Raw genomic sequence first — 12,652 nt, forward strand, 5'->3', positions numbered from 1 at the left:
AATATTCAATGTCCATTAGGACATCACTAAGATATAACAAATTGATTTTAACAATAAAGTGCTTACCTTTTCCAATGTCTTTGCCCTCCATATCCTTGAGAACAACAGACGTCTTTCTGACAATCAAGACTGCATCACCCTCCCATTTCTTGTGTTTCTTCTTTGATGCTTTACACCACAAGACACTGTAGTATGTGATGAAGGAAATGTTTTGTTCATTGTCTAGATTTTCTGGATTTGTCTGATGTGACACAAGCGGCAGTGATGTGCGAATTTGTTTTGGTACTGCAAAGAATCGGGATGGCTTCTGCTGTTGCTGAGGATCAACATCTGCACAAAAGTATAACATGCTTAGATTACAGACTGTATTTGAGATGAAAAAAAAATCACATTTATATGGGAAATGTCACTTCAGGCTCTGGAGCATGTAATGATAATTGACTGTGGAAAATTCTTTAGTGGAATTCACTACTCCAGAGTACAGTGAACGCAAGGAGATGGAGTAAATTTAAAGAGAAAGACAGGTTTTTAATTGGTTATAAGTTAAGGGTTAGGGACAGAGGCAGGAAACTGGCGTTGAGATAAACATGAGATCAGCCATGATCATATTAAATGGTGGAGTAAGCTGCTGGAGTAAGTACACATGCTCGTAGTTCTTTTGTTTTCTTTTCAGGAAACATTATGCATATATGCACATCAAATATAAGTCATGCCCCAAAGTCATTTAAAATGAAAGTCTTACAGAGACCCGGATTTGGTTGCTCAATCATGGCAATAATACAATGAAACACAATGAGGGTATTCTCTACACAACCACAGGACTTTCTCCCCATATTACCATGCGATGGTCACGTCTACTGATACTATCAAGGACTGATGCAGCTGTCACAGATACCAACTGGTGAAGGCAAGGTCAAGGAGACTAATGCCTTTTGTGGGCTTCCTCAGTACCTGCGACAGATTCAGTCTGGCAGCAATGTCTTTTTGGACTTAGCAATCTTGGGCTGCTTGGCATTTTTAGTAATGGACACTGAAAGCCCCCATCAAAGTATATTCTGTGTCTTTGCTACCTTTAGTGATTATTCCAAGTGGAATTCAACAGTGTCATGCAAGCCTGCCAACTGCTTGATTATATTATGTATTTTGAAATGTTCTGTTGTTATATCCTTTATAATAGATTCTAGCATTTTTCCCCCAATGACAGGTGTTAAGCCATCTGGCCTATAGTTACATGGTGAATTTTTTTGTCTCCTCTCCACTCCTCTTTGACTAATGGTGTTAACTTTGGCAATTTTCCAACTCTCTGGGGCTACTCCAGAAGCTCAGGATTCCTGGAAGATTACTACCACACATCCACCATCTCTTTAGCTACACCCTCTAAAATCCCATCAGGTCCAGAGAACGTATCAGCTGTCAGCCCTGTTAGTTGCCCTCATACATAAATTATCATGAGAGAAAAGGAGCATTTATTTCCTCCCTTCACTTCAGACCCTTGATTGTTTAATATCACTGGAATGCTATTCCTCTTCTCTACTGTGTAAACTGATGCTAAGTATTTATTCAACTCCTCTGCCATTTCCTAGTTCTCCATTCTTATTTTCACAGACTCACTCTCTAAAGGCTCTGGGTTCATGGTGCCTTCTCTCTTCCTTCATTTGTTTAAAAACAGACAATAAGAAATTCTTTATAGTATGTGCTGGTTCCTCCCTCTTTTATTGGTTATCTTTAAAACATCAAACTTCACAGATGTGTCAGTCACCAAAATCTTGTACAGTAATTGAGTGCTCTCCCTGTGATCCTATGTTTCAGATCCCATCCCAGAGGATGTTCACACTTCAGTTCATTCTCATGAATGTTCCCCACACTCAATCACACTTTAAAATCCCACACCCCTTGATTATTCAGAAGTCAAGGTATCCATTTACTTTTGTCCAGGCTTGTATTCTCCCATGCACAAACCCTAATGCTCTGTTTTTTCTAGGTTAGAGCACCCCACTTCATCCTGACCTTACCTGACTACATCACAACCCTACCATTTGTGTATCCACGCATGCTGCAGTAGCTTCATAAAAGCCTCTCAGAAATCCACGATTAACTTGCTTGCAAGCTGTCAATTATATTACAGATCACACTCTCAAGCAAAAAAAAAGTGTTCATCATAGAAGGGAAGGCTATAAGAAAATTAAGAAAAATGCTTGAAAAAGTGTCTGAAGAATGCCAATGGAATTATATGAGATATGTTATAAAATGTCTGAAATGTGCTTTAGAATTTGTTTTTGCCTTGAAAACTGCCTCATGAAAAAAAGTTTGATTGTTATGTAAAAAGGGAAAAGTAGCTATACACAAACTTAGCAGGTGCAAACCCTGGAAATTCCCTCTAATTTTAATGATACCAGGAAGATGTGTATGTATGTTACCTAATGTTATTAACAATTTCAGAAACTGAAACTATTGAGATTGCATTTCACAAAACATAAAGGCATCATTTTTTAAGGGGAGACAAAAGCTTAGTAATACTATCACTAGACTATTAGTCCAAGACCCATGTAATGTTCTGAGAACTTAGGTATGAATGCTGCTATGACAAGTGGTTAATCATAACTCAACAGTAAAAGAAAATCTGTAATTAAGAATCTAATGGTGACCATGAAACTATTGCTGATTCTATGGAAAACCCCATCTAGTTCACTACCATCCTTACCAGGTCTTACTAGCTATATGAACTTCAGTAAGACATTTGGAAGATTCCTTATGGTAGACTGGGTAGTAAGATTAGATCACTTGGAATGTAGAGAAAACTAGCCATTTGGACACAGAACTGGCTTGAAAGTAAAAGACAAAGAGTGGTGTGGTGGGTTGCTTTTCAGACTGCAGGCCTGTGACCAGTGATATGCCACAAGAATCGGTGCGGGGTCCACTGCTTTTCATCATTTATCTAAATTCTTTAGATGTGAACATACGAGACATAGTTGGTAAAGTTGCAGATGACACTAAAATTGGAGACGTGTGGGCAGTGAAGAAAGTTACATCAAAGTACAACAGGATCTTGATCAGAAGGGCTGACGGGCCAAAGAGTGGCAGATAGAATTTAATTTAGATAAATGTGAGGTGCTGTATTTGGAAAGGCAAATCAGGCCAAGATGTATACACTTAATGGTAAGATCCGGGGGAGTTTTGTTAAACAAAGAGACCTTGGAGTGCAGGTTCATAGTTCCTTCAAAGTGGAGTCGCAGTGGATAGGATAGTAAAGAAGGCATTTGGTATGCTCGCCTTTATTTGTCAGTGCATTGAGTAGAGGAGTTGTGAGGTCATGTTGCAGCTGTGCACAAGACATTGGTTATGCCACTTTTGGAGTACAGTGTTTGCAAAGATATTGTCAGGGTTGGAGTGTTTGAGCTATTTGGAGAGGCTGAATAAGCTGGGGCTATTTTCCTTTGAGCGTCGGAGGCTGTGGATGGCCTTATAGAGGTTTATAAAATCATGACAGGCATATATAGTGTGAATAGGCAAGGTCTTTTGCCCAGAGTTGGACAGTTCAAAACTAGAGGGCATAGATTTAAAGTGAGTGGGGTAAGATTTAGATTAGATTAGATTAGATTCCCTACAGTGTGGAAACAGGCCCTTCGGCCCAACAAGTCCACACCGCCCCTTGAAGCATCCCACCCAGACCCAACCCCCCTATAACCCACACACCCCCAAACACTACGGGCAATTTAGCACGGCCAATCCACCTAGCCTGCACATCTTTGGACCGTGGGAGGAAACCCACACAGACACAGGGAGAATGTGCAAACTCCACACAGACAGTCGCCCCAGGCTGGAATTTAACCCGGGTCCCTTGCACTATGAGGCTGCAGTGCTAACCACTGAGCCACCATGCCACAACTTTTTCATGCAGAGGGTGGTATGTGTATGGAATCAGCTGACAGAAGAAGTGGTGGAAACTGGTACAATTACAACATTTTAAAGGTATCTGGATAGGTATATTCTGAAGAGTATGAAGAACTCTGATTTTCTGAAGGAGGGTCTAGGCCTGAAACGTCAGCCTTCCTGCTCCTCTGATGCTGCTTGGCCTGCTGTGTTCATCCAGCTCTACACTTTGTTATCTCAGATTGTCCAGCATCTGCAGTTCCTACTATCTCGGGTATATGAATAGGAAGGTTTAAGATGGATATGGACCAAATACTATCAAATGGGACTAAATTTATCTAAGATATCTGGTAGGCATGTATGAGTTGGACCAAAGGGTCTGTTTCCATGGTGGTCCAGCTAGCAACACCCACGTGCTGCAAATGAATTTTTAAAAATTGCCCCGCGTGTGGGAAAGCTCTTGAGAAAGTCAAGTGTAGATAGGTAGTTTGTCATAAAACACAGACACAAAGTCTGTTCCACTTCAGGGAAAGTCATGCTCCAGTGACTCAATCACAGTCACAGTTTATCAAGTTTGAGAGACATACATTTAGGATTGAGGAAGACCTTCGACCATCTATAATACCCTGACTAGTTCGGTGAAATTATAAGACTCTAGCGAGTCAGCTTTTATGTTCCTTCAGTCGGAACAGTAAGTAGATGCTCAGATCTTTGTGTGCCCCCATACTGTTGAAGTAACGGAGACTTTTTGTTAGCTTTTTTCAGTACTTTTAGCTATGTAGAACTTCTACCTTGCATTGTGAAAAATTGTCATGAATTAATGGCAGGGAGTAAAATAGAAAATTATTGAAAAATGCTGGACATACTTAGTAGTTTGGCAGCATCTTCAGAGAAAGAACGGGTTAACTCTTGAGGTAGATTCTTTTCTCTGCCTGAAAAGTTTTAACTTGACATTATAGAAGTCGGAAATCAGACAAAGTTGGCAACGAAGCCAGCTGAAATATTATATTCTCCTATATACAATGTGTTCAGCTTTGTAATCTGGCACTCTTGAGAAAAAGACCACACTCCACATTTGGGGGCATGGTGGCCCAGCCATAATGTCACTGAACTGCCATTCCAGACACCACTCAAAAGGTCATTGGTGCAAATCCCAGCATTACAGCTGGTAGAATTCAAGTTGAACAACTAAAACCTGCAATTGAAAGCTATCTTCCATTGTATAGTGGTATAGTGATATCGTAGTTGAATATTAACAGATGGAGCTACTTAACAAAATGACTAGCCAATAAGGCATGGAATTCAGTGTACTGGTGATAAATAATAATTAATTTATGCAACGTATTAATTACAGAAGTCAGCAGAATCCAATAGAGCTGGTCAGATGAAGGTGAAATCCCAAAAACGCCCTGGCAGCTAAAACGCAGAGATTGCTAACTTGGCCAAACATAAAGGGATTCTGGGCACACTGACCAAGTAAAACACTCAAGTCACAAAGCCAACACACCAGACATAGTGCAACACAGAGCTAGGTGCTAATGGCATTAATGTAAAAGGCAACAGTTATCCTGGACAGACATATCCCCAATAATTTATCCACCATAGGAAGGCCCAGACAGAAAGGTGCAGGCTCCTGCTAATGCACAGGATCAAACCGTAGAATGCAATCCAAATGAATGACAATATTTCAAGCCATTAAGCATGCATCCCTGATTTAGAGGATGTTGCCTGGGATGGAGAAATTGAGCTATAAGGACAGACTAGACAGGCTTCGATTCTTTTCTCTGGAGCAGACAAGACTAAGTGGGGGGGGGGGGGGGGGGGGGGGGATGGAGAAATTGAGCTATAAGGACAGACTAGACAGGCTTCGATTCTTTTCTCTGGAGCAGACAAGACTAATTGGGGGGGGGGGCATGATTGAGGTGTATAAGATTATGAGGTGTATGGGCTGAGTTCAATAGAGAGCAGCTGTTCCTCTTGGTTGAGAGGTCAATCATGAGAGCGCATAGTTTTCGGGTAAAGGATTTAGAGGTTATGAGAAATGGCTTTTTCCACTCAGAGGGTGGTGAGAATCCAGAATGCAGTGTCTAGGAAAGTAGTGGTAGCTGGAAACCTTAAAAAGTATTTGGATGAGCACTTCAAATATTGTAACACGAGGATATGGGATATGAAGAAATTGAGATTAGCGCGCTTTTAATAGTAGTTATGTCAGTGCAGACTTGACGAGTCACAGGGCCTTTTCTGCACTGTATGAATCTATGAATCTATAAGTTGGGACTGTTCCCCACGGAGGGATGAAGGCTGAAGGGAGAATTGGTTGAAGTTTTCAGAATCATGCAAGGGCGGGACAGAGTAGATTGGGTGAAGTTGTTTCTGTTTGTAAAAGAAAATACAATGGGACAGCTACATTTAAAGTGATGTGCAAACAAAGTAAGGGTGATTTGAGGAATTTTTTTTCACACAGCAAGTAGTTAAGATATGGATTGCACTGCCTGGAAATGCGGTGTAGGCCTGTTCAAAAGAAGCATTCAAGAGGATGAGGATGTCTTTTTGGAACTGTAACGGTATGCAGTGATGTGAGGAAAAGGCAGGAGGTCTGCACTAGTTAACTGAGCCTGTGCAAACACGATTTGATTTGATTTATTATTGTCTCACATACCTAAGTACAGTGAAAAGTTTTGCTTTGCATGTAGTGTAGGCAGATCATAGCATACAAGGACTTGCAGATATTAGGGTGATTAAACAGCATGAGGCATACAAAGTTCTGACTGTGCAAAAGGTATACAAAGAAGCAAATGTCAAATCTAATGTTGATCTTGAGAGGTCCATTCGGCAGTCTAATAACAGCAGATATGAAGCTGTTCTTAAACCTGTCAGTATGTGTGTTTAAACTATTGTAACTTTGGCCTGACGGAAGAGCTTGAAAGAGATTACAACTGTGGTGGGACAGATCTTTGATAATGTTAGCTGCCATTCCACAGCACAGAAGTACAGATGAAGTCAATGGATGGGTGGTTGGCTCGCTTGATGGTCTGGGCTGTGTTCACAACTTCCTGTACTTTCTTACAAAGCTAGGCAAGGGCAGTTGACATACCAAGAAGTGATGTATCCAGATAGATGCACCACAGAAAACATTCTATGAAAGTTGGTGAGGATCCTTATGGAAATGATGAATTTCCTTAGCCTCCTAAGGAAGAACAGGCATTGTTGTGCCTCTTGACCATTACATTCTTCGGGTGGTTCAGGACAGTTTATTGGTTATCGTCACTTCATTGATGCAGACAGGGGAATGTCCAATGGCCTCCTTCTGAATCGTAATAATTATGACTCCTGTTCCTATATAAGCAGGTAACAATTGCTCTAGTATGTAACACACCGGCACTGTGATATAAGGAAGGAACAGGGAGAGAAGTTAATGATAACAGAGGGTAAGCTTAGTTAAGAAATATTTGGATTCCAATAAATTCACTTAAACCAATAATAAATGAATCAGAAATATACAATTGCAATTTTTTTTAATGGTTCACCACATTAAGAAATAATGCCAAATCTGACTGGTAAGATCCTAGCTTCAGTCTCAAGCTAGTGCTAGAACAGCCAGGGGGCTAGCTATTAGTATCAACACCACTTAGTGAAAGGAATATTTGATTCTGATTTGTGTGAGATCTAACAGCTCACTGGATATGTGTGGATGCTAAATGAAGAACAGGTTAGGCTTCGAAGTGAAAAACCTACCCCTGTGTAACAATGAAATCAAAGCTTTTGGGAAAAGAGGAGAATAAATTGATGGAATACATGTTGGAATAAAGGATAAATATTGTCCATGGTTTTCATTATAAAGCAAGGAGGAAAATGCTCATCAGCTGGCACTAACAAAGTGTGAAAATGCTGCAAAATATCTGCATAGAACATTGTCAAATAGCCTTTTAACTCACTGCTTTGAGAAAACAAAATGAATCAGATTCAGAATTTTAATATATATTGAATCTTGAGAATTAATTGAAAACAGTAGATTTGTTTGATCCTTCTTCTCCAAAATAGAGTTTACATGATTAATTCCAATTAAATTATATTTTAAAAATCTTCAGTCTAAGGATCACATTGCCAACATAAGACAGGTTGAGGGAGAGACCTGGGCACCTTGAGCTCCCTGCAATTTTCACTCGATTAACAAAAACAGTTAGTTCAATTTCCTTCTCTGTGGTTAAGATCCACAACCAAACCAGAGCAAAAATCTATTTTGGGAATCGCACATTAAAACTAATTTTGGTGTTTTAAAATAATACAAGTCATCAAAAAATATTTATTCATGACTTTGAAGCACTTTTTTTTCCAAACTCAGGTCTGGCAGGATTAAAAGAACCCAATCATTTTAGTCCATCAATACCATGGTAACTTTAATCTTTAACAACATTTTAAGAAATCTTCTGAAAGGTTCCATCCGTCTTATAAATGCAGGATTTAATTTGCTGGATGACTGCTTTCAATCTTCTAATATTTGGCATTAATCTAAGATATCCTGAATTGGTTTCAAGTTTTGAGACTAGTTAAAAAGAAACGTACACAATTAAACGTTCAACTGAGGATGTGCCAGAAATAAAGTTTACAAGAAGTCTTTAACTCCTATGCCTTCCGAAAAGAAATGTTTTGTCTCTGTGATAATTTAATATACATACATTAAGCAGGATGAGTTAGGTGGTCAAAATATATAATTTTTGTATATATGATATATGTTATAAATATAGCCCAAAATCCAGAACAAGGATTACAATGCACAGTTTATCCATACTCATTGGTTTAAATTCAGGCAGGACAACAGCACCTTGCTGCAGACGCATCATAATGATCAGTGCGTGCAGCTAGCACTAACAATGCTGTTCACTGGCTGCAAGCATTGGCAAGAGTCCAAAATTGAATCTTTGTAGCAGCACTTAAAGTTCAACTGCCCTTCTGAAATTAATCAAAACTTCTAAATGGGGAAAAGTGCTACGGCTGGAGCAGGTGCTGAGTCTCATTTGTGAAGTCAACGTCTCCTTGTTACAGTGATCATGCAAAAGAAAGGCTCCAAGATTCTGACATTGTACTGAAGTCTTAGTACAGGCAGTAAAGGCGGAAGAAGTCTTGTGTCGATTGAGGGTAAGGGGTCATCCAAAAACAGTCAAACGGTTTGCAATCCAACAATCTGTTCTCCAGTAGATTACTGGATTCAGTGAGCTGTTTCGCTGGAATGGCACCGGTTCAGCGGATACAAAGCTGTTGTCCCCTCAAGATGCAATGTCCTTGCTGTTGCTGTTCAGCCAGTCATTCCACACTGCTACCGCCAATGCCAACACAGTGCAGTTCACAACCAGTCATCTTGGCCTTGAACTGCTACAGGACATCCTCCAAAATTGTCTGCATTCTCTTGCACTGCAAGTCAATAACCTTCCATCAGTCATAATGCAATCATTGCAATTGTGCTGCATAACAGTAGGAGCACAGGCAAGGGCACATGGAATTTGGGCAATGCACTGGAATGATTAATTTATGTTTCCATGAAATGTAGCATGATGTAAATAATAAACTTAGATGAAAGGTTTATTCAGTGGTGCTTTTTATCATTGTATTATGGCCAATCCGCGACGGTCACTGCTGAATGGAAAATAGAGTGTCTGGTATACAAACTAATCGTGTTGGTGAATGGGAAACTGGGGTTGCATTTACTGCCGTCACAATCCAATGCATTTTTCAATGATAATCTTGGCAGTGATGGGCTATGTCTAGATTTCCTTCTTTTTCTCCCCTACTTCCTTTGCCGGTGAGGTGTTTTTTTCTGTGTTGAGAGATTCTTAAAATGTACATCAGCAATCAACAGCTGGAGCATGCCAGTAGAGAAAGTACCCAAAATTGAAACATTCATATTGAAAGGCCAAGCAGCACTTATTTTTAAACCAAGACATCAGCTCTGAGTTTTAGCCGATTCGAACCAGGCCCTGAGCTACCAAAAACCAATTGAATTTAAAACTGATGGTTTTGGCAACCTGAAACCAATCATAAGAATTTGATGTGTCATGGGGGCTCATATAAGATGATGGTTTTATTGAACATCGGGAAAGAGCTAATTGCCATGAGGCAACATCTTTCAGATCTCAGAGAAAGCACCGTCTAATTACTCAAAGGTACCACGACATTTCTAGCTAAAAGTCCTCACAGAAACAATTACAGAGAAAAACATTCCTGACAGCAGAACCAGTGGCAGAAAGACATTTGTGATGTGAGATCGATAGAAGAAAGGATGGAGAAAGCAGTGTTGCAGAAGACAGTGTGTGAACTTGGAGAAATTAAATTTTAATTTATTGTTGTTTTACTAATTTGGTTCGTAAAGTCCGTTTATTTAAACAACATTCCAATAAAATTTAGTTCAATTAGGGAGTAATTAGTAGTCCAGGGTGGAATTTTTTTTTGTTAGTAATTCTGTAATTTGTTCATTGTTAGGGTTAAATAAATAAGTTGTTTCTTGTTATTTAGAAAGTAGATCAGAGATTTTCTTTCTTTCAACCACTCTTAACAGATTACGATGGGAAAGGTAAGCTTCTCTGGGTGTTTCAGAGGTGATGATTAGAAGGGAACCTCTACTCCTGTCATAACAAATTGGAACTTGTGTTTTGGCTTAATTAACAGAGGGGTTCAGCCATTCCCCCTCCGTAACACAATAAATAATAAGGATTTGGATATTACATGTAATACTTCAAAATTTGCAGATGACTCAAAGCTGGTGGGAGGGTGAACTATGAAGGCAGTGCAAAGATGTTTTAGTGCAATTTCAACAAGCTGAGTGAGAAAATGCATGGCAGATTCAGTAAAATTTGGATAAATGTTAGGTTATACATTTTGGTAACAAAAACAGGAAGGCAGATTATTATCAGTGAATATAAATTGAAAGAGGACAGAATGTGCAACAAAGGCCTTGGTGTTCTCCTACACCATTCGTTGAAGATAAGGATGCAAGCGTTCAAGGAGTAAAGAAGGCAAATGGTACGCTGGCCTTCAGAGCAAGAGGATTTGCATACAGGAGCAAGGATGTCTTGCTGCAATTATACAGTGTCTAGATGAGACAACACCAGGAACATTGTATGCATTTTTGGTGTCTTTATCTGAGGAAGAATACTCTTAGTATAGAGGAAGTGCAGCAAAGGTTTACCAGACTGATTCCTGGGATGGCAGGATTGACAATAAAGAGAGAGTTTGTATCAGTTGGGATTATACTTGTTAGAGTTCAGAAAAATAAGAGGCAAAAAAAAAATCACACAAAAATCTATAAAATTCTAACAGTACTAAACAGGGCAGATGCAGGAAGGATGTTCCCAATGTCGGTGTATTCAAAACCAGGGGTCACAGTCTAAGCATATGGGGTGAACCATTTAGGCTGAGATATGGAGGAATTTCTTCACCCAGACAGTAGTGAGTCTGTGTAGTTAGCTACCACAAAACATTTTAGGTTTTCAGGAAGGAGTTAGATATAGCACTATTGGGCTAAAGAGATCAAAGGATACGAGGAAAAGCAAGAACAGGCTATCGAGTGGACTGATCAGCCATAGAATATAGAAAAGTACAGCATATTACAGGCCCTTCGGCCCATGATGTTGTGCCATGGAGTGCTGATTGATCATAGTGAATGATGGAGCAGGCTCATAGGGCTGAATGGCCTACTCCTACTCCTATTTTCAATATCGCTAAGTCAAAGTCATTATATTAATACATATTGCCTTCATAAATTATAAAGCTTCACAACAGGCCAATGACACCACCAAAAACACACTGAAGTCTTTGTATCAGTAAAATTCAAATTGGAGATTAATATCTATCAAATTCCTAAAGTTGACCACATAATGGATTACATCCTGACAGTCTGTGCAGATGGATATCCAGGCACCAACAGAGGGATCTCATCTCAGAAAATCTCATAGTCGTACAGAATGGAAACAGACTCGTCAGTCCAACTTGTCTATGCCATCCAGGTATCCCAAACTGAACTAGTCCCATTTGCCTGCATTTGCTCCATATTCGTTTAAACCTTTCCAATTCTTGCATCTGTCCAAATGTCAAAAATTTTGTAATTGTACCCACCTCTGTCATTTCCTCTGATAACTCATTCCATATACACACCATCATCTCTGACAAAAAGTTGCTGCTTAGGTCTCTTTCAAATCTTTCTCCTCTTACCTTAAATCTATACCCTTTAGTTTTGGACTACCCTAACTTTGGAAAAGGACCTTTTCACCTTATCTATGCCCCTCATGAGTTTATAACTCTCTATAAGATCACCCCTCAGCCTCTAAAGCTCCAGGGGTAAAAAAAACCAACATATTCAGCCTCTCCTTACAACTCAAACCCTCCAGTCCTGGCAACATTCTTATAATTATTTTCTGCACCATTTTTAGTTTACAACATTCTTCCTACAGCAAGGTGTCCAGAATTGTACCTTACTAACGTCTTGTATAGCTGTAACATGACATCCCAAATCCTGTACTTAATGTTCTGATTAATGAAGGCAAACATGCCAAATGCCTTCTTCACCACCTAGTCTGCATGCAATGCTGCTTTCAAGGAACTCTGAACATGTACCTCAGATCCCTGTGTTCAACCATATTCCCCAAGGGCACCTCGCCATTAACTTATACAAGTTATAAATAAACGTTAAATGGATCTCAGCACATAATCAATTCTCACTACCCACCAGTACAAGCTTGTGCATGGTCACTTACACTACACAGCCTGCTATGGTGGAAAATGGTTTTGGTTT

At 39.6% G+C, this 12,652-nt stretch overlaps 1 protein-coding gene across 3 annotated transcripts in view; it reads right to left on the reverse strand.

The window, feature by feature from the left end:
- rad54b (RAD54 homolog B) overlaps positions 1-12,652 on the reverse strand; it is a 134,472-nt gene that overhangs the window by 56,009 nt on the left and 65,811 nt on the right. For all 3 annotated transcript variants that reach the window (XM_048528844.2, XM_048528843.2, XM_048528845.2), the window contains one exon: positions 67-330. In XM_048528844.2, coding sequence (XP_048384801.2) covers positions 67-330 — 264 coding nt within the window. The remainder of the gene's footprint in view (positions 1-66; positions 331-12,652) is intronic.

The sequence above is a fragment of the Stegostoma tigrinum genome, chromosome 5 (assembly GCF_030684315.1).
Source record: "Stegostoma tigrinum isolate sSteTig4 chromosome 5, sSteTig4.hap1, whole genome shotgun sequence".
Taxonomy (NCBI): Eukaryota; Metazoa; Chordata; class Chondrichthyes; order Orectolobiformes; family Stegostomatidae; genus Stegostoma; species Stegostoma tigrinum.